Source organism: Scyliorhinus torazame, chromosome 13, assembly GCF_047496885.1.
Source record: "Scyliorhinus torazame isolate Kashiwa2021f chromosome 13, sScyTor2.1, whole genome shotgun sequence".
In the NCBI taxonomy this organism is placed as follows: Eukaryota; Metazoa; Chordata; class Chondrichthyes; order Carcharhiniformes; family Scyliorhinidae; genus Scyliorhinus; species Scyliorhinus torazame.
The window spans coordinates 15,045,172-15,065,262 of NC_092719.1; the positions used below are offsets into that span (position 1 = coordinate 15,045,172).

Below are 20,091 nucleotides of genomic sequence, written 5' to 3' on the forward strand. Positions count from 1 at the left end.
TGGTAACAATGGGAGACATTCCTGGTGATGGAAAGAACTTTGGAGCCTCCATCACCACCCGGACCTCCAGACTACAACATCCATGTGAAAGTGCATGTTGCCATAGCAACTCGGACTTCCTGAGTGAGCTCTGACGGATCACCAAAGTTTCCATCAATACTTGTGCTTGAAGCCACATCATTTCACCCGACGTGGCACATTTCTGGGTCAAACAATTTCCCACTCATAATAGTTTTCCCAGACGTGGAAGTGGTGAGGACTGGCAAATTCCCACAGAAGACAATGGGCGAGATTTAGCGGGCCTGTTAGCCACAGTCGCGAATCCAATCACGGCTGCATATCCCGTCATGGTCGTAAAATATCGTGAGGTCAAAAACGGAATTTGCGCTGACGAGATTTCTGATCACGGGCTCGCCCCGATGACATGACCAGGTTCACGTCCATGAAGGGCGTGAACCCGATGTGAATCAATTTGAATGCATGAAATGGACTTAGTGAGGTTAAAGTTGAACCTTCAGACTTCATTGAATCTTCCCCACCAAACAGGCGTGACGTCGCGTGGGTGTGAATGAGTCCTGGTTTTTAGAAACAGGAACCAGACGTCAAGGTCTCGGCGAGGGAGGGAGGAGGTGAGCGCCACTCTCCACCTAGTACCCCCAGCTGTCTGTGTCTAATGGAACCCATGCCCACTCTGTGCCCCGACAATTCCTTAATCTTGCGAACCCTGCCGCTATGTCTAATCAGAAGTGGAGGCAGTCTTGTATGCCTTGTTTCCTGAGGTGCTTTTGGCGGGCGTCCTCTGGAGGGCTGGGACCTGGTGGGCCCTGGCCCACTCTCGGGTGGCACTGGTGTTGCCGCATCACCCTGTGCATCCCGTTGCCTCTGGGTTGCACCGGTATCAGAAAGATGGGGTTCATATTGGCTGGTCACCCCCAGGCTCTCCCGAGTGGACAGCCCTGGGATATGCTCCAGGGGTGCCTCCTCCCTCGGGGTGCTTGTGGGCCCCATGGCTACTCCATGGGATGGAGGGGCTTTTGGAGTGAGCACCGGAAGCCTCAACTTTACCTAACGCTGCCAGTCCCGGAGACCGGCCATTTTCTGAACCGGGGTGTTGAACCCGTCAGCCATGGTCCTCAGCGGCTGAGCCATGCCTCAGAGTTCAGCGATCATGGATCTGACATCTTGCCCCAGGCAACTTTTATGAAAGCGTGGTGGAAGCAGATTCAATCATAATTTTCAAAAGGAATTGGCTGAAAGGAAAAGAAAAACGTGCAGGAGAAAGAGCAAGAAAGTGGAACTAATTGTTTAGCTCTTTGCTGGCACAGGTAAGAGGTGTCATTCTGTGATCCAATACTAGAGAATATTTGATCTTTGAATGGGTGCACCAGTGTTAATTTTAACAACCACTGGGATTCTTGAAGAAAATATGCAGAAAATATGCACTACTTACCTTGTGTGTGTAGAGATGAGGTACAGCATGTTATAGGAACAGTGAATCTTAAATTTCTGCTCAGGTTCTCCACTGTCATTAACTACAGCTTGACAATGCCACAAATGCAAACTTGTCAATTGGCTGCAGAACATTGATAGTTTTAACATTGCTGAAAATACAGACATGTTGCTGAAGCTTTTCAGCTTACACGCGTCAGGACAAATGCAAGAATACCGGCCGGGATTCACTGCCCCGCCACATTTCTGCCCCGACCGGTCGGCGGGATTCGCCGTCACACCGGCCGGTCAATGGGGTGTCCCATTGTGGGGCGGCCCCACGCCGTCGGGAAACCCCAGGCGCCGGCATAATGGAGAATCATGCCGGCGGAGAATCCTGGCCACCAAATTTCAAACAACCACAACAATTCTCCAGGAGAAAAGGGTGCGGGTTCGTTGGCAGGTGAACTCTGACCGGTTGAGGCGTTGCCATGGAGAAAGAAATTGGGTACTATAGGCTCCCCAAGCTCCCAGGTAATTCAACAAATGTGCAAGGCTTGAACATATTCCTTTTGTTTGCAGAGAATAGATTTGTGCGTATGAATGTATGTGGCTTCGAGCAAGTATAAATGAGCCACAATACAAGCTCGGCTGATTATCTTAAATACATAATTATCAATACATATAAATTATTAACATACATATTACTATATAATTATACATATATAACATTAATACATAATTATAGATGCTTCGGGGGGAGGGAGGGGGGTTCCTTTTGGGGTGGCAATTGGGTGAAGGTGTTTTTTTCCCCCTATTTGTGTTCTTAAATGTTATATTGGGGGGTTATTGTATATGGGGGAAATCCAATGTATAATTTTTGATTGTTGTGTTCTTGTTTCTTTCTTCTTGTTGTGGGGGGGGGGGGTTGTTGAAAATTTGAATATATATTTTTATAAAATAATTATAGATGCTTCTAAGGATGACAACTCAGTCAAAGGTAAGGAAGGCATGCCCCCTTTTTTATGTCTCTGACTGCGATAAATCGGGTAGGTTCAAAGGTTACGGCCACTTTAAGAAGCCAGGGAGAAGGTATGTGTATAAGCTAAGCTGTAGGATGGGGGTTGGGGGAGGTGGTAGGGTGGGTCAGCAGGGTAGGTGGGCTCATGGGGTTTGATTAGTGGGGGGTGTGGTTAGTGAGATGTTGGTCAGTGGGGTGGGGGGGTCAGTGAGAGTACTGGGAGGTTGGGGATAGATATAGGTGGGGAGGTTACTTGGGGGGGGGGGTGGAGTGGCCACTTGGGGGATGGTGCGGGGTAGTCAGGGGTAGTGGCCAGGTAGTAGGATGTTCCCTGAGGAGGGGGTTAAGTGGGGAAGTTGGGGGGTTTGAGGGCATTCAGGGAGTGGGGAAGCCAGTCGGGGATGGCTGAGGGGGTTGCGAGGATGGTCGGTAGCTCCCATGGACGTTCGGGGGATCTATAAGAGGAAATAGGGGATAGTTGGGGTTGAAATTGGAGTATTGCAGGGAACTTACTGCACAATCCTTACCTGAGATTTCCACAGGGTACCTTTGGGATTTCCCCTGGGTGCAATGTCCCAGATATCAGAAGTTATGGATGAAGTATTTATGCTTCAAATTCAATTTAAATTCCTTCCAGATGGATTAAGCAAACCACATAAATAATCCAGACAGGATGTGATAAAGCTTCCAAACTTCCAAAAAGCACTGCATGAAAGATTAAATTCAAAGCAATCGAGATTCAGGCTAAATCTTGCTCAGGGATAGAAATTGTCTGAGAATCAAAAATAGAATCACAGCCGAGCAGGAGGAGGCCATTTGACCCATCAAGCCTACACTGACCCTCTGAAGGTGGCCCCACACCCCCACCCTATCCCCAAAATCCAGTAACCCCACCTAACCTTTTGGGGCAATTTAGCATGGCCAATCCACCTAACCTGCACATCTTTGGACTGCGGGAGGAAACCGGAGCACCCGGAGGAAACCCACGCACACACGGGGAGAACGTGCAGACTCCGCACAAACAGTGACCCAAGGTTGGAATTGAACCCTGGTTCCTGGCGCTGTGAGGCTGCAGTGCTAACCACTGTGCCGCTGTGTCTGCATGGGTTTCCTCCAGGTTCTCAAGTTTCCTCCCACAGTCCTCAAGGATAGAGCGCAATAGGTACTAATTGGAAGTATTTGTTGAGTGGTGCAGATGTGGGGGTGAGATATGCTGAGTGGTGTGTCTTCAGCATCAACATGGTGAATTCTGTCGTGGGATGTAACTGAGGAGGATTCTGGGAGAAGTTGGCTCACTCACCACAACGGAGAAGGACTCAAGAGAAAGAGAGAGAGAGAGAGAGAGAGTGAGAGAGAGAGAGAGAGAGTGAGAGCGAGAGAGAGAGAGAGCGAGAGAGCGAGAAAGAGCGAGAGAGAGAGAGAGAGAGAGAGAGAGTGCGAGTGAGAGAGTGAGAGAGCGAGTGAGAAAGAGTGAGAGTGAGAGAGAGTGAGAAAGAGTGAGAGTGAGAGAGAGTGAGAAAGAGTGAGAGAGTGAGAAAGAGTGAGAGTGAGAGAGTGAGAGAGAGTGAGAGAGAGTGAGTGAGTGTGAGAGAGAGTGAGAGAGAGTACGAAAGCGAGAGAGAGTTAGAGAAAGAGAGAGAGAGTGAGCGAGAGCGAGAGAGTGAGAGAGAGAGAGAAAACATAGCACGAAAATAGGCCACTAAGCTAGCAAACCTCCACCCCCCCGGTCCTCCTCATAGACACACAGAGATACTCACAAACCAACCAAGGGGCTGAAGAGATGGTCAAATTAGCAGAAAGCAGGGGAGGAAAGCAGGGATGGCGGATACGGGGAGCGAGGTAGAGCTGGACATAGCTGACCGAGGTGGGTGGCCGACGCTCACGCTGGTGTACCCGCCAATGAGTCAGCGGGTGGAGCTCCTCACGCAGGAGGACAAGGACGTGGTCAAGCTGGAAATGATGGTGACGGTGAAAGGGACGGTTGCAGATGCCCGGCCCCCTTCAAGGAGGCCCTGGTAAATATAGAGCGGCGATCGGAGGCACAGGAGCTCAAAAAGATGACGACTAACCAAGGGGACCGAATCGCCTCATTAGAAGTGGAGGTGGCAATGTTGGTGGCGATCCAGGGAACTCTCAAGGGAAAAATGGAGGACCATCAAACTGATCGTGCTGTCAGAACCTCTGCATTGTGGGCCTGCCGGAGAGTATCGAGGCAGAATCCCCACGGAGTACATAGCTCGGATGCTGTCAAATCTGGTCGGGTGGGGGTGGGGAGGGGGGCGGGGGGGGGGGGGGGGGAAGTTACCCAAGCCCCCAGAAATAGACAGGGCCCACAGATCACTCTGGCCCAAAAACAGGGGAGCAACCACGGGCCATCATTGCCAAGCTACACAGGTTCCAAGATAGAGAGTGGATCCTGAACTGGGCAAGGCACATGCGGACCTGTAACTGGGAAGGGCACTCGATCCGCGTGCATCAGGACATTGGCGCAGAACTGTCCAAGCGCCAAGCTGAATTTGGCAGCCCTGTACAAAAGCAAGGTGCGGTTTTGGATGCTATACCCGGTGAAGATGTGGGTAACCTTCCAGGGCAAGAACAGCCAGAGCTCTTCATGGGGAGAGGGGCGGACGCCCTAGCCTTTGCCTCCCTGATCACCGGCCAGAGACTCCTGCACAGCCGGCAATCAGCAGCACCACCTAATGCTGCAGACTGGCTTTCCTACCTTGGCAGAATTTCTCAAGCTCGAGAAATTAAAATACTGCACGCGAGGGTCGGAGGGTGGCTTAGAGAAAGGGAGGGGGGGGGGGGGAGCAGTACAGGAGGCGGTGGGGTATAAAAGCACCAAGGAAGAACGCAGGCCATGTAGGAAAGGGAAGAACCGCAAGGGACAACGGGCAACAAAAGAAAGAGTGTGTACGACTCACCCCCCACCCTCCCCCCTGGCATGGCTTAGCGCCAGGAGACAACCAGGAGGGGCGACAGCTGAGCACCGGGGGCTCCCACTCAGCATTGTTATTATTATTGAGGGTACATCATTTTTGTTGGGTTGGTGGGAGTTATAAGATCGATTGGGATGTTTAAAATATACATGTATTGTTATTATGACACTTTCTGGCCAGTTTGATGTTGCGCTTGTTTTCAGTGAAAAATCTATAATAAAAATGTTTTTTGAAAAACATGGTGAATTCCACTGTTCTTAACTCACATCAATAATTGGTGCAAACGGCACCAAACCCGTTTCATCTCCAATTCATCTCCAGTGACAACTCCAGAGCTGCAAAATTAGTTGGACAAAGCACGCAAGTGAACTTAAACTTTCATGTGGGCAAAGTGCACCTGGGGAGTAACAATGGGCCCCGTGGATGGTCTCATCACAGAGGATGAAGGTGAAAGAGATTTCCATCCCCCTTTGTCCGAACAAGTGTTGATTTGTTATGCTGTAGGTGTAACATAAGCGGTTTCCTTGTGGTGCACTTGACAAAGGAAGGTTCAGACGTGGAGATAACTTCAACACGTTTATTAAACTATTTACACTTCTATTACTTGGGTTTGACACTACTGCTAATCCTACTATAGCTACCCAGACTGACTAACCAGTTGCTGCAATCCACGTGGTGGGTGTAATATTGAATCAACCCTGTGTCTCTGCTCACTGACTGTCTCCACTGGAAAGAGGCAGATCATGTGTGTGGTGTCCTTTTATATGGGTTGGTGTAATGCCCTCCTGTGGTGGTGTCACCTCTGTGTGTATCGTGAATGTCCATTGGTCGTGTCCTATCTAACTGATCTATTGGTTGAGTGTGTGTGTGTGATGTCACTGGTGCTCCCTCTAGTGTCTAGCTAGCTTACATGCATTTGCATTGACACATGCATGTCACCACAAGTGTTTCCTGGCCTCAGCTCTGAATGGCCCTGTTATGAGGTATGTTGATAATGTCGTGTTAATCACCCTGGGGTAACACGGACTGCAACTGGATGCAATTGTACTTGAACGTAGACTCAAAACTTTGATGTTAGTTCAATATGAGCAGTGCACACAGTTCGCTGTGGGTTTGACACTTTACTAATCTAAGCATGCTTACTATAACTAACTAGACCAGACTAGCTCTGAGCCACGTGTAGAAGGTGCTAACTGATATATACACCCTGACTGTCACTACAGTTGTCACCAGTGGAAAGAGGCAGAGTGTTGATGCCTCGTGTGTTTTATAGTGGGAGACCACCTTCTAGTGTTCTGCCTGGTGATTGGTTGTGTTCTGTCCTGTGTGTTGATTGGCTGTACTGGGTGTCTGTCACTGTCATGACAGATAACATAGAATCCTGCACTCTCTTTGATCCAATGTATGAAAGCACAGTACTGTGGCCACTTGTGGCCGGCTTCCGCCACCTCTGCACTGGGTCAAAGGTGATGCCCATGTTCTTTCAGCGCATATACCTCTAACGCCTGAGTCATGCCAGTGATTGCATTCGAGCATCTGAATACAGGTCACGTCCACAGTCTACAAAGATGCACATATACACCGCATCAGTTACAAACGATCTCAGAGAATCAACTGCAAGTGCTGCCTGAAATGGCTATTGTGATCATACATACTTTGAACGCCTTGGACATTTGTGCATCCAGCCGAGCGATCTTGGCTTCAGAATTTTCCCTGAGCAGACTCCACAATTCTGCGGAGCCAGGGTGACCTGTGGGGAGTAACCCAGTCAGTTAATTGGTGAACGAAGAATCGCGGAATCAAGAGAGGCAGACGTCTAGGATCTGTGAATGCGTGACTGATGTTTGGAGGTAGCAGAACCTCAGTAGACCGGTGTATGGAAGCTGAGGCTTTGTCAACACCACCCTGTGCTACAGGTGCTGCCCGTTCTGGGAACGTGAGTCTTGCTGTGTTGGGGCTTTCATACAGTAATCTCAGCCACAACTGGAGCAAAGGTATCAACTTAGAAAACCAACAGCAGGCCAGAGGGATCAACAGAGCGGACAAATAATAGGCCCTGGATATAATCATGTGACATGGAACTGTGATGGGTACAAAATTATGTCGTGGAAGGATGTGGCCAAGTTGGGTATCTTTGCTCATTTCTCCTACACAGAAGTGTCAGCTGTGGAACATAGAACATAACAGCGCAGTACAGGCCCTTCGGCCCTCGATGTTGCACCGACCTGTGAAACCACTCTAAAGCCCATCTACACTATTCCCTTATTGTCCATATGTCTATCCAATGACCATTTGAATGCCCTTAGTGTTGGCGAGTCCACTACTGTTGCAGGCAGGGCATTCCACGCCCTTACTACTCTCTGAGTAAAGAACCTACCTCTGACATCTGTCCTATATCTATCTCCCCTCAATTTAAAGCTATGTCTCCTCGTGCTAGACATCACCATCGGAGGAAAAAGGCTCTCACTGTCCACCCTATCCAATCCTCGGATGCTTTTCAGCACTCCTGCCACTGCGTCAGAAGGTTGTAGATTTAAGTAATCTCCAGGATTTGAGCGCAAAGGTCAAGCTAGCCCTTACGTTGCACCGGGGGAGTGCTGCACTGCTGGAGGTGCTGTCTTTCAGATGAGATGTTAAACTGAGGCCGTATCTACTGTCGCATGTGGATGTAAAAGATCCCGTGGCACAACTTCGAGGAAGGGCAGGTGTGTTACCATGGTGTCCAGATCAATATATATCCCTCAATCAACATTAGATTATCTGATCGTTATCACATTGCTGTTTGTAGCGGCTTGCTGTGTGCTTCAAAAGTACTTCAAAAGTGTACTACATTGGCTCTAAGGGCAACAAAAGGTGCTATATAAATGCAATCCATTGTAATATTGTAACAGTTCCTGGAATTTGTTCCATCATTAATCAGATCAAGGTTGGTCCGCATCCAATCTTCATTGTTCCACCATTACTCCATATCTCCTGATATCCCCACTAAACAAAAATCACAGTCTTGAAATTATTGTCTCCCAGTAGAGCTATCTGGAAGAAAATTCCAAGTTTCTATTCCCTCTAGTACCAGTGTTGGGGCTGCCCACTGACCGATTTCTGAAACACTCTGAATTAGTGTTTGAGAGGGTAATAGTTAATTTTTTTAAAATATAAATTTTTAGAGTACCCAATTCTTTTTTTTTTATTAAGGGGCAATTTAGCATGGCCAATCCACCTATCTTGCACATCTTTGGATTGTGGGGGTGAGACCCACGCAGACACGGGGAGAATGTGCAAACTCCACATGGACGGTGACCCGGGGCCGGGAACAAACCCGGGTCCTCGGCGCCATGAAGCAGCAGTGCTAACTACTGTGCCACCATGTCACCACGGACACTAGTTAATTAACCCACACCAATGCTTAGCACAGTCCCCTTTCTTACTGTTATGGCTTAGAGATCAGTAAGGTTCCGTCATCAATGTTCCATGGTCAATGGCTCTGGTTTCCATAGAAGGCCAGTTTCTGATGAATCAATGTTTGCAGACACCCCGTTGCTCTGAGCTTTTATAAAACTGACTCTTCTGGATCCACCTACGATCAGTGTAAACCTCCTGTAACTGATGCCCTCCCACGTTGCCACTTTGAGCTCCCAGTGACCATTGCTCCAGACCTCCCCGGTGAACAGGATTATCAAACAGAATCTATACACTCCAAGCAGCCACCAGCTTTGCTGCCAACTATTCTTTTTGTTGTTGCCAGTTGTCTTAAGTTGTGTAAGCCCTAGCTGTGTTATATTCAAATTACCTCATTATGTATGATTATGATTCAGGTGTTGTTGTCATCTGTTACATCATTACTGTATAAACACCGGGTCCTTCAACGTGAGATATGTTGCTTGTCTGTTAACTGCATAATACTGTCTACAGAGTCCGGATCTTGCAATGCACTTGAAATGACAACCACCATTCTGTTTTGATCAACACTGCATTACCTTTCAGAGTAATGTCAGTTTCTCTCATGGGCTCAGAGAGGGTCTATGAAAGCAATCTCCATGTCATAGCAAATTAAAAGCAAAATTCTGCAGGTGCTAGAAATCCGAAATAAAAACAGGAAATGCTGGAAAACCTCAGGAGGCCCAGCAGCATCCGTGGAGAGAAAAACCTTTCTTCAGAGATGTATGTTACAGTCATGAGCACAGTCATGAGGCTGACTGATGGTCCTATTTATGGTTTTCCTTCAGTGAATCTCGAGGTTGAATGGCTTCCTGTGTGCTGCCCGTCTCAGCTTTGAATGCTTCGTCCCAGCAGTAAGAAGTCTTACAACACCAGGTTAAGGTCCAACTGGTTTGTTTCGAATCACTAGCTTTCGGAGCGCAGCTCCTTCATCAGGTGAATCAACATCCCACATTTTAGACATGGCTTAAGGCTGCCTCAGGATCCGATATGTTTCAATCAAGTCGCCTCTTACTCTTCCAAACTACAGCAGATACAAACCCAGCCTGTCCAACCTTTCCACAAAAAATAATGCATCTGTTCCAGGTATTAGTCTGGTAAATATTCGCTGAACTGCTTCCAAAGCAATACTGTACACATTACTCCAGATGTGGTCTCAACAATGCCCTGTACAACTGAAGCATAACCTCCCTACTTTTGTATTCAATCCCCTTGCAATAAATAATAACATTCTATTAGCTTTTCTATTTGCTTGCTGTACCTGCGTACTAACCTTTTGTGGTTCATGCACAAGGTCACCCAGATCCCTTTGTATCTTAGAGCTCAGCAATCTCTCGCTATTTAGATAATAAGCTTCATAGAACGTAGAACATACAGTGCAGAAGGAGGCCATTCGGCCCATCAAGTCTGCATCGACCCACCTAAGCCCTGATTTTCACCCCGTAACCCGTAACCCAAAACCCCTCCTAACCTTTTTGGACACTAAGGGCAATTTTGGACACTAAGAGCAATTTATCATGGCCAATCCACCTAACCTGCACGTCTTTGGACTGTGGGAGGAAACCAGAGCACCCGAAGGAAACCCATGCAGGCACGTAGAGAACGTGCAGACTCCGCACAGAGTGTCCCAGCGGGGAATCGAACCTGGGATCCTGGTGCTGTGAAGCTACAGTGCTAGCCACTTGTGCTACCGTGATTCCTTTTTATTCTCCCTACCAAAATGGACGATTTGACATTTTCCCATATTTTACTCCATTTGCCAAGTGTTTGCCCACTCACGTAACCTGTCGATATCCCTTTGTAATCTCCTTCGTTCTCTTCACAACTTACTGTACTACCTATCTTTGTTCTCTTCACAACTTACTGTCCTACCTATCTTTGTATCATCTGCAAATTTAGCAACCATACTTTTGGTCCCTTCATCTAAGTCATTTATACACATTGTAACAAAGTTGAGGGTCCAGCCTTGATTCCTGTGGCACACCACTCATTACATCAGGTCAATCAGAAAATGACTAATTTATGTTGGCTCTCTGTTTCCTGTTATTTAGTCAATATTCTATCCATGCCAATATGTTACCCCCGACACCATAGCTTTTATTTTCTGCAGTAACCTTTGATGTGGCACCTTCTCAAGTGCCTTCTGGAAATGTAAGTACAGTACATTCACCAGTTCCCCTTTATCAACAGCATATGTCACTCCTTCAAAGAACTTCAATAAATTGGTTCAACATGATTTCCCTTTCACAAAACCATGTTGACTCTGCCTGATTATCTTGAATTTATCTAAGTGCCCTGCTGTAATGTCTTTAATAATAGTTTCTAACATTTTCCCTTCAACAGATGTTTAGCTAACTGGCCAGTAGTTATCAACTATAATAACTAGCTACTTCTTTTTAGACTCTAGGGTGAAGTCCATCAGGAGCCGGGGAGCTGTTAGCCCACAATTTGCTCAATACCACTTCCCCGGTGATTGTAATTTTCTTGAGTTCCTCCTTTCCTTCCATTTCCTGATTTACAGTTAATTCTATCCTCAAAGAAACACATTTAATGCAATAAAGTATCCTAAGATGCTTCGTAGGAGTATTATTTAAAAACAATGACAGCAAGCCATATCAGGAAATAATTAAAAGATGTGAGTTTTAAGGAATGGCTTAAAGGAGGAATGTTAGGGGGAGAGGCAGAGGTGTGAGGGGAGGTTATTCCAGAGCTTGGGGCCCAGGCACAGAACCAATCAAATATGCTCAGAGGTCAGAATTAGAAGAACAAAAGATATCGCAGAGGGTTATGGGGCTGGATTTGATGACAGAGACAGGGAAGGATGAGGCCATAGAGAGTCTTGTAAACAGGACTGAGATTTTAAAAGCAAGACATTGCTTGGCCAGGAACCAATGTAGGTCTGTGAGTATGAGGGGATAGGAGAATGGGGATTTGGTGTGAGGTAAACATGGGCAACAGAGTTTTGGATGAACTCAAGTTTACTGAGGGTAGAATGTGGGGAGACCAGTCAGGACTACATTGGAATCGTCAAGTCATGAGGTAACAAAGGCCTGAATGAGGATTTAACAGCAGATTAGCTGAGACAGGGGTGAAGTTGGACAAATATTTTTTGTATCAGAAATCACATCCTTTGGCAATTACATTGTGAAGCCAATTGCATTGTTAAAGACAGTGGCTCACCTACATTGGATACAGATGAACAGTTAGTGTGAAGGGAAAGTTTGTCACTTTGCTGAGAATACACATTAGGTTAAAGACGAGCTTTAGGCTGATTCTTTCACCATGTACTATTATTGGATATAACATGGTAGCAGAGGATGAGCATTACGTCTTGGGGATAGGTTGGTGTAAAATAAGGTCTTTGCCTCTATCCTCTGAAGGAAGAGAGGTATGCTTCTGCATACAAATGTAAGTTACAGGATGTTAGAAGGGCGATGCAAAGTGTCAGGCTTTGACTATCCACCATTTTCTCGGAAGTGGAGCCATGTGAACAATGGAAAACTGAAGCTGAGGTGTGGACACGGGTTACCTCATTACCCAAAAAGGAGCAAAGTATGGTTTTGGTTTTATTATTACCAGCAAAGAGTAAAATTAGGAGTAAAGTGGAACACGGATTGTTTGGATAATGAAGAAGAATTGGACCTTCTGATACAGTTTTTGGATAAATTCAACAAAAAGGATGACTTATTAGAAGCATATGAAACGTGGCCAACCTTTGACAGATGTAAGATAAAAATGATTAGTCCATGGAGAAATATATCATGAATTTTGACAAATGGTATAAGAAACTGAATAGTTTTGAACTTAACATCCCAGAGTCTGTATTGCTATGTAAGTTATTAAATTGTGCACGCATTTCTCATGTTGACAGACTTTCAGTATTGACGAGGTTTTCAATTCCAAAGTAAACACTTTCTTTCAGACCAATTGGCTGCTGCCCTAAAAAATTTTCTAGAAAGACAATAATTTCTGTTACTTTCCTTTTGAATACAGACAACTCTGTGATAAAGCAGCAGTGGATGGAGGGTACCATGGTGGCCAAGTTTCGCGATCGACAAATCATTGGACACAGATTTGGAAGACAAACAGATCCTTTGGAAGTTGCATAGTTTGCACATCTGGTGCCGCAGAAACAAAGCCTTATTGCTAGATGCTGGAGTGTTTGATAAGGAATAGGGCAAACCTATTCAGCAAGTCACCGCTCAGTGTGAAATTGATATCACATTGTCCTATTGTGAGCTTGCCAATAGGCAGGGAATTTAACGATGCTGTGGCAATATGGGAAAAATATCGTTTTTACCCCCCCCTACCTTTTATGGTGACCAGATTTAATCTATTCACTGAGTGGCATTATAGAAATGTACAGCATGTGAAGAGTTAATGCCATGTTACAATTAGCCACTAGATGGAGCTAGCGACAGTACTTTAAAAGGCACTGATTCTTAAGCTTCTGGGAGAGAGTGGAATAGAGGAGGGGAGGCAGGAGTAAAGTGCATAGTAGAGTTAGAGAGGATAGAATATAGTCATAGTTAGAGTATAGAGATAGTGTTAGTGAGTGTAGTTTAATATAATCTATTTGTTTACTGCAGGAATAAGTGTCGAACTTTAATTTAAGTAGTGTAAATAAATTTAGCTTAGTTGATGAGCATAGCTTCAGTTGTCTTTGCGAACACTACGCTTTCCATCCAGAAGAAAACCTCACAAACATCACCACACACTGTAATATATGTATATTTCTCGATACATGGAGAAATGGGTGGGAATAGGATTAGGAACATTGGAATTTGCCAATGTACAATTTTGAGAAGTGTGCATCATAGTTACGCACACTGCTCTGAGCACCTTCAGTTTGTGCGAGAGAAACAATGCCATGATAGATTACCTTTTATATAAAATATTGACCGATCAATCAGACTTTTAAAAATGCTATGGGAGAAGAAGTTCATAGATCGTAGAATTTACAGTGCAGAAGGAGGCCATTCGGCCCATCGAGTCTGCACCGGCTCTTGGAAAGAGCACCCTACCTCAGCCCACACCTCCACCCCATCCCCGTAACCCAGTAACCCCACCCAACCTTTTTGGACACTAAGGGCAATTTAGAATGGCCAATCCACCTAACCTGCACATCTTTGGATTGTGGGAGGAAACCGGAGCACCCGGAGGAAAGCCATGCACACACGGGGAGAACGTGCAGCGCACAGACAGTGACCCAAGCCGGGAATCAAACCTGGGACCCTGGAGCTGTGAAGCAATTGTGCTAATCATTGTGCTACCCATGCCCCCCACTAAGTTCTGAGTAAACAAATAATTAAAGAAATTAAATTTAACCGGACGATATGAGGTTGGTCACCTTTAGTGATGCTTGACTGGCCAGTTTTCCAGATGGCTATTTGGATATTCTAGCACAGCAGGGTTATCATAATGAAATAGAATGCTAAATGCTGTCCATTGGTCTGGGAAGCCAAGAAAATTTAAATGGTAGTGAAGAGCACCTCAGCTGCTGAAACACTGACATCAGTAAAAGCAATAGATATGGGTTGGTGGCAGTGAAGGTGGAGAAAAGGGTGGGGGTGATGACACATAGCTGCTTGACTCCAGTCTTGACCACAAGATTCTGTCTTATTTCCATTGGTGAGGACTGTCACCAATATCCTGTCGTGGAGGAGCTTGAGGGTGTTGACAGCCAACCTTTGACAGGGTCTTCCATAGCACTTTCCGATTTGACTGAAAAGCCTTGGTCCATGAAAACCATGTAGAGTGCTTGATGTTGCTCCCGGTATTTCTCTTGACATTGCTGAGCAGTGAAAATCATGTGCGCTGTTCCAATGTTTGGTCGGAACCCATCCTGACTTTCCACAAGGATTTCTTCAGAGGCTGGGAGAAGGTGGCTAGTGAGGATTTGGCCGATGGTCTTCCTGGCGACGGAGAGTAGGGAGATTCCTCGGTAGCTCCAACAGTCCAATTTGTCTCCTTTCTTGAAGATGGTGGCGTCAACAGCTGATGGAGATGATGGGTGATCTCTGCTGTCCACACACACTAACCTTCCCTACAGTCCACACATCACACACAGTGCCTACAGTGCTCCCACGTGCACACATGCTCTCTACAGTTCCCCCACGTACCCTACAGTTTATACACAAACACACTCCAGGGACTGTCCTGATAATCCCCTTCCAGTCAGTAATGGTAGGAATCAGCATGTTAGCTGCTTTTTCCGTGGGACTTGATGCTACACCATGTGATGCCCTGGTCCACCACAGAAGTTTGAACAATAATCCTTTAAATGCTTTTTTTCCCCTCTCAGACACTTTAGACAATAGATGGTCAGCGGTTCCTTACCTCCACACCTCTTCAGGACAAAACTGGCACATTGGGCGGCTCTTTCACTTGTGTCCTCCTTGGACATGAAGACTGACCCTCTGCAGAAAATCACATTGCAACTCATAAAAGCAAATTCCAAATGGGGTGCATGAACGTGATTAGTTTTTAAACTACAATGGCTGCCAAGGAATTTCATGCTGTAACTGAATGAAGGTTGTAAGGATATGTATAATGCCACTATCGTAAAGGGTTGAATCTTTGTGTAAATCAAACACTAGAGGGCGTTACTAATTCACTGTATATAAGACAGCATCTCTAGGAATTCTGGGAGAAGCTGAAGAGAACATGAAGAGAGCAGAGTGCAAGTTGAATGGAGATTTATAGCACAAGGTCAAGTCATAGTGTAGTTTAATAAATAGAATATTGAATACTGTGCTCCAGATTCAATATCATTAGTTTATTATCTGTAACTCAGTAGAGTGTGGGAACTTCATTTTGGTTAGTTGTGTAAAATAAATTAGTTTTGATTCAATCTTATTTGTACATTCTTTGTCAACACTACATATCTGGCTATCTTGGAGGAAAAGGCAAGGAATATAACAAAGGTGACTCTCTTGCCTGTAACACAGACAGTGGAGTCACTCAGCACAGTCACTCAGGCAACTGTTTAATTTAATCACTATTTCCGTGAGTTTCATTGACAGAGTTGTCTGGACACAAGCAGTGAGTTCCAAAGCTTTTTCGACAATTTGATCTCCTGTTCCCAGAACAGCCAACCTTTTGCTGTATCTAGTTGTTTCTTGTCCGGTGTCCTGTTGTTAAACCATTCCTGCAACCAGTGCCATCTGCTGATCACTCACTGTGGGAAGAAAGACTCGCTCGTGTTTTTCCTAAAAGTATCTTCACAACTCCTGCTCCGCCATCTTGGCACATTTATTTTCTAATCTACGGGGAACTGGTACAGACTCAAGGGACCAAGTGGCCTCCTTCTGTGTAGTAACAACTCTATATAAATCTATTTCTAAATATCCTGTATAGCTCAGTTAGCTTTGGGGCAGCACAGTAGCACAGTGGTTAACACTGTGGCTTCACAGCGCCAGGATCCCAGGTTCGATTCCCCGCTGGGTCACTGTCCATGCGGAGTCTGCACGTTCTCCCCGTGTCTGCGTGGGTTTCCTCCGGGTGCTCCGGTTTCCTCCCACAGTCCAAAGATGTGCAGGTTAGGTGGATTGGCCATGCTAAATTGCCCTTAGTATCCAAAAAAGGTTAGAAGGGGTAATTGGGTTATGGGGATAGGGTGGAAGTGAGGGCTTAAGTGGGTCGGTGCAGACTCGATGGGCAAAATGGCCTGTTTCTGCACTGTATGTTCTATGTTCTATGAGCCATGAGAGTCTTGAATGATCTGTGGTCATTGTTCAAACTTCATCTCTCGAAAGAAACCTTGTTCCCCTCTCCATGGCCTCCTCGTAACATCACAGCAGGTAAGGTGTTTCCCTTGGTGGGGGAGTCGAGAACCAGGGGACACAGTTTCAAAATGAGGGGGGATGCCATTGAGAACAGCGATGAGGAGAAATGTTTTTACTCCGAGGGTGGTGAATGTTTGGAATTCGCTAACCCAGAGGGCAGTGAAAGCTCAGTCATTGAGTATGTTTAAGGTAGAGATGGACTGACTGATTAACAGCAATGTCATGGGGATAGTCTGTGCAAAAGGCATTGAAGGCATCAGCCGTGACTGTATTAAATGTAAATTGAGGAGCAGTCTTGATGGGCTGAATGGCTAAGTCCTATTCCGATGAACCCATTGTAATGACATAATTGAGGTACTCAGTACATTGGAGGGATACAGTGACAAACCGGTTACGGCAGGGGAGATACGGAGATTTTGGGCACGATTCAACGGGAACAAAAAGCATCCAGTTTCGGACGCATTTAGCGTTATTCAATGGCACCTTGCCGGTTTTGTTTTGGCCTCATCGAGGAACGCACTTGCATAATTTCCTGCACTGATGCGCTTAACTCACCATTGCTTGGATTGGGACAGACCTTTTGACCCCCACCCCAGCGGCCCCATTACAGCTTCCAGACCACCCACAGCACCCAGGTTATCTCTTCGGGGATCCTCGAGCCACCCCCCCCACCTTTCCACATTTTAAGGGTAAGGTACCCTGGGCACGGGCACCTTGGCACATACATCGTGGCAGTGCCAGGGTACCAAGCTGGCAGTGCCGAGGTGCCTGGGTACCAGGACTGCCAGTGTACCACCATGCCCAGAGCCTGACCACCCAGGGGTCTTCAATGGGCTGGGAGACCCTACCAGATGCTGTTACCACCCCCCTTCCCCAGAAGCTGTTTATTTGGACCAGCACTAAAACGCGGCCAGTTGAGGCCTCACTGGGGAGGCCATTAATTCCCGTGCTCCGGGAGAATACGGCGCAGACATATTTAAATGAGCCATTAAATATGCTGATTTGGATCTCGCCCAGTCAAGTCGCGACATCTCGCGAGGTTCGGTTGAAGCTCGCGAGATGTCTCCGGCGTCGCAAACCTGAGATGAGGCCTCTCGTGAGATTCAATGGCCTTGTTCCGTCACCAAGTCTGGCATAACGAGGTGTAAATCCTGCCCCTCATCTCCCGTGGCTGGACAATTTGGAACAATGGGGCACAGTCTCAGGTTAAGGGGCCAATCATTTACGACTGAGGCGAGGGGAAATATTTTTATTCAGAGGGTTGAGAGTCTTTTTAAATTCTCTACCCCAAAGGATTGTGGATGCTCCAACATTAAATATATTTCACACTTGTTGTCTCAGAGAATGGAGGGGGTAGGAAAGTGGGGTTGAAGGCCACATCAGTCTCACGGGTAGCAGCAGGCTTGATGGGACGAATGGCCTTCTCCTGGTCCTATTTCTTCTTGTGCCATTATACCAGTAATCCAGAAGCCTGGACTGATTTAATTTTAAAATGCAATTACTAAATCTGGAACAAAAACTAGCATCAGTAATGGGGAGTGTCAGATTAACGGATTGCCATAAAAATCCAAACTGGTTCATTACCCTGCTTTCGGGAAGGGATCTGCCACCCTTATACGGCCTGGCCTATGTGACTGGAAGCGTGAGTCCAGCGGTGTTCCGCAGGGATTGGTGCTGGGTCCCCTGTTGTTTGTAATATCCATTCACCTGACTGTGAATGTAGGAGGTATGATAAGTAAATGCGCAGATGACACAAAAATTGGTGGTGTGGTAAATAGTGAGGAACAAGGCCTCAGATTACAGGACAAGGTAGACGGGCTGGTTAGATGGGCAGAAGAGCGGCAAATGGAATTTAACCACGAAAAGTGAGGTAATGCATTTTGGGAAGAATATACAATGAATGGTCGGACTCCAGGAAGTACAGAGCATCATAGGGGTGTGCAGGTTCACAGATCTCTGAAGACAACAGGACAGGTAGATAAGGTGATTAAGAAGGCCTAGGGGATTCTTGCCTTTATTAACCAAAGCATTGACTATAAGAGCAGGGAGGTTATGCTGGAGCTGCACAAAATGCTGGCTAGGCCCCAGCTGGAGCACTGAGTGCAGCTCTGGTTACCACACTATGGAAAGGAAGTGATTGCACTGGAGAGGGTGCAGAGGAGATTCACCCGGATGTTACCTGGGCTGGAGCATTTCAGCAATCAGGAGAGACCATATAGGCTGTAATTCTTTTCACTGGAGCAGAGAAGGCTGAGGGGGGACCTGATTGAGGTATAAAATTATGAGGGACATAGAAGGGTGGATAGGAAGGTACGTTTCCCCTTGGAGGGGTCAATAACCAGGGGCATAGGTTTAAGGTGAGGGGCAGGAGGTTGAGGGGGGATGTGAGGAAAATCTTTTTCACCCAGAAGGTGGTGGGAATCTGGAACTCGCTGCCTGAAAGAGTGGTAGAGGCGGAACCCTCAACATTCAAGAAGCTTTTAGATGAGCACTTGAAACGCCACAGCATACACGGCTAGGGACCAAGTGCTGGAAAATAGGTTTAGAATAGTTAGGTGCTTGCTGGGTCAGCATGGATGTGATGGACTGAAGGGCCTCTTGACTTGCTGTAAAACTCTAAAGACGCAAATTGCCACCTTTGTGGCCAGGGGGAAAAACACTTCTTTATCGGGGCAGCACGGTAGCCTTGTGGTTAGCACAATTGCTTCACAGCTCCAGGGTCCCAGGTTCGATTCCCGGCTTGGGTCACTGTCTGTGCGGAGTCTGCACATCCTCCCTGGGTGTGCGTGGGTTTCCTCCGGGTGCTCCGGTTTCCTCCCACAGTCCAAAGATGTGCAGGTTAGGTGGATCGGCCATGATAAATTGCCCTTAGTCTCCAAAATTGCCCTTGTTGTTGGGTGGGGTTACTGGGTTGTGGGGATAGGGTGGAGGTGTGGACCTTGGGTGGGGTGCTCTTTCCAAGAGCCGGTGCAGACTCGATGGGCCGAATGGCCTCCTTCTGCACTGTAAATTCTATGATAATTATGTTATTATTGCCTGCAGCCCCACTTAGCGCAATTCAGGAAAAGCACGGTCTAAATTTAACCAGGGGAAACAGTTTCCCTATTCAACTGTGGTAACCATCCATCCAGTCCTTACTTCACCTGATTACCCCAGGTACACAAGCACTACCAGCAAAGGGTCAGTGGATACCAGTCAGGGGGAGGAGCCCGGGCAACATTCGACTCTTCCCCTTAGGCTGCTGTGGTCAATTACAGCACTAGGCGAAGGTAATCCAGCACAGCCCACATCAGAAATGAATGTGGGATCTTGCTGTGCTGCATGGCTCAGCTACGCCCTGACCTCGACAGGTAATCAATGGGGGGCACCCTACCCGCAAAAGCGTTCCCGTCTTGCTTTTGAGTTCATCCGTTACATACGTAAAAGATAAAACTCATGAAAAATTCTTGCGATCATGCAATCTCTTGCAACAATGAATTCT

The 20,091-nt window shown here is 46.7% G+C and overlaps 1 protein-coding gene across 4 annotated transcripts in view; it reads right to left on the minus strand.

Annotated features, from left to right (window-relative positions):
- The window catches only part of LOC140387660 (uncharacterized), a 91,299-nt gene that overhangs the window by 71,051 nt on the left and 157 nt on the right, over positions 1–20,091 (minus strand). For all 4 annotated transcript variants that reach the window (XM_072470850.1, XM_072470853.1, XM_072470851.1 and 1 more), the window contains exons 2-3: positions 15,163–15,242; positions 7,044–7,138 (exon numbers count right to left, since the gene is read on the minus strand). In XM_072470850.1, coding sequence (XP_072326951.1) covers positions 7,044–7,138; positions 15,163–15,242 — 175 coding nt within the window. The remainder of the gene's footprint in view (positions 1–7,043; positions 7,139–15,162; positions 15,243–20,091) is intronic.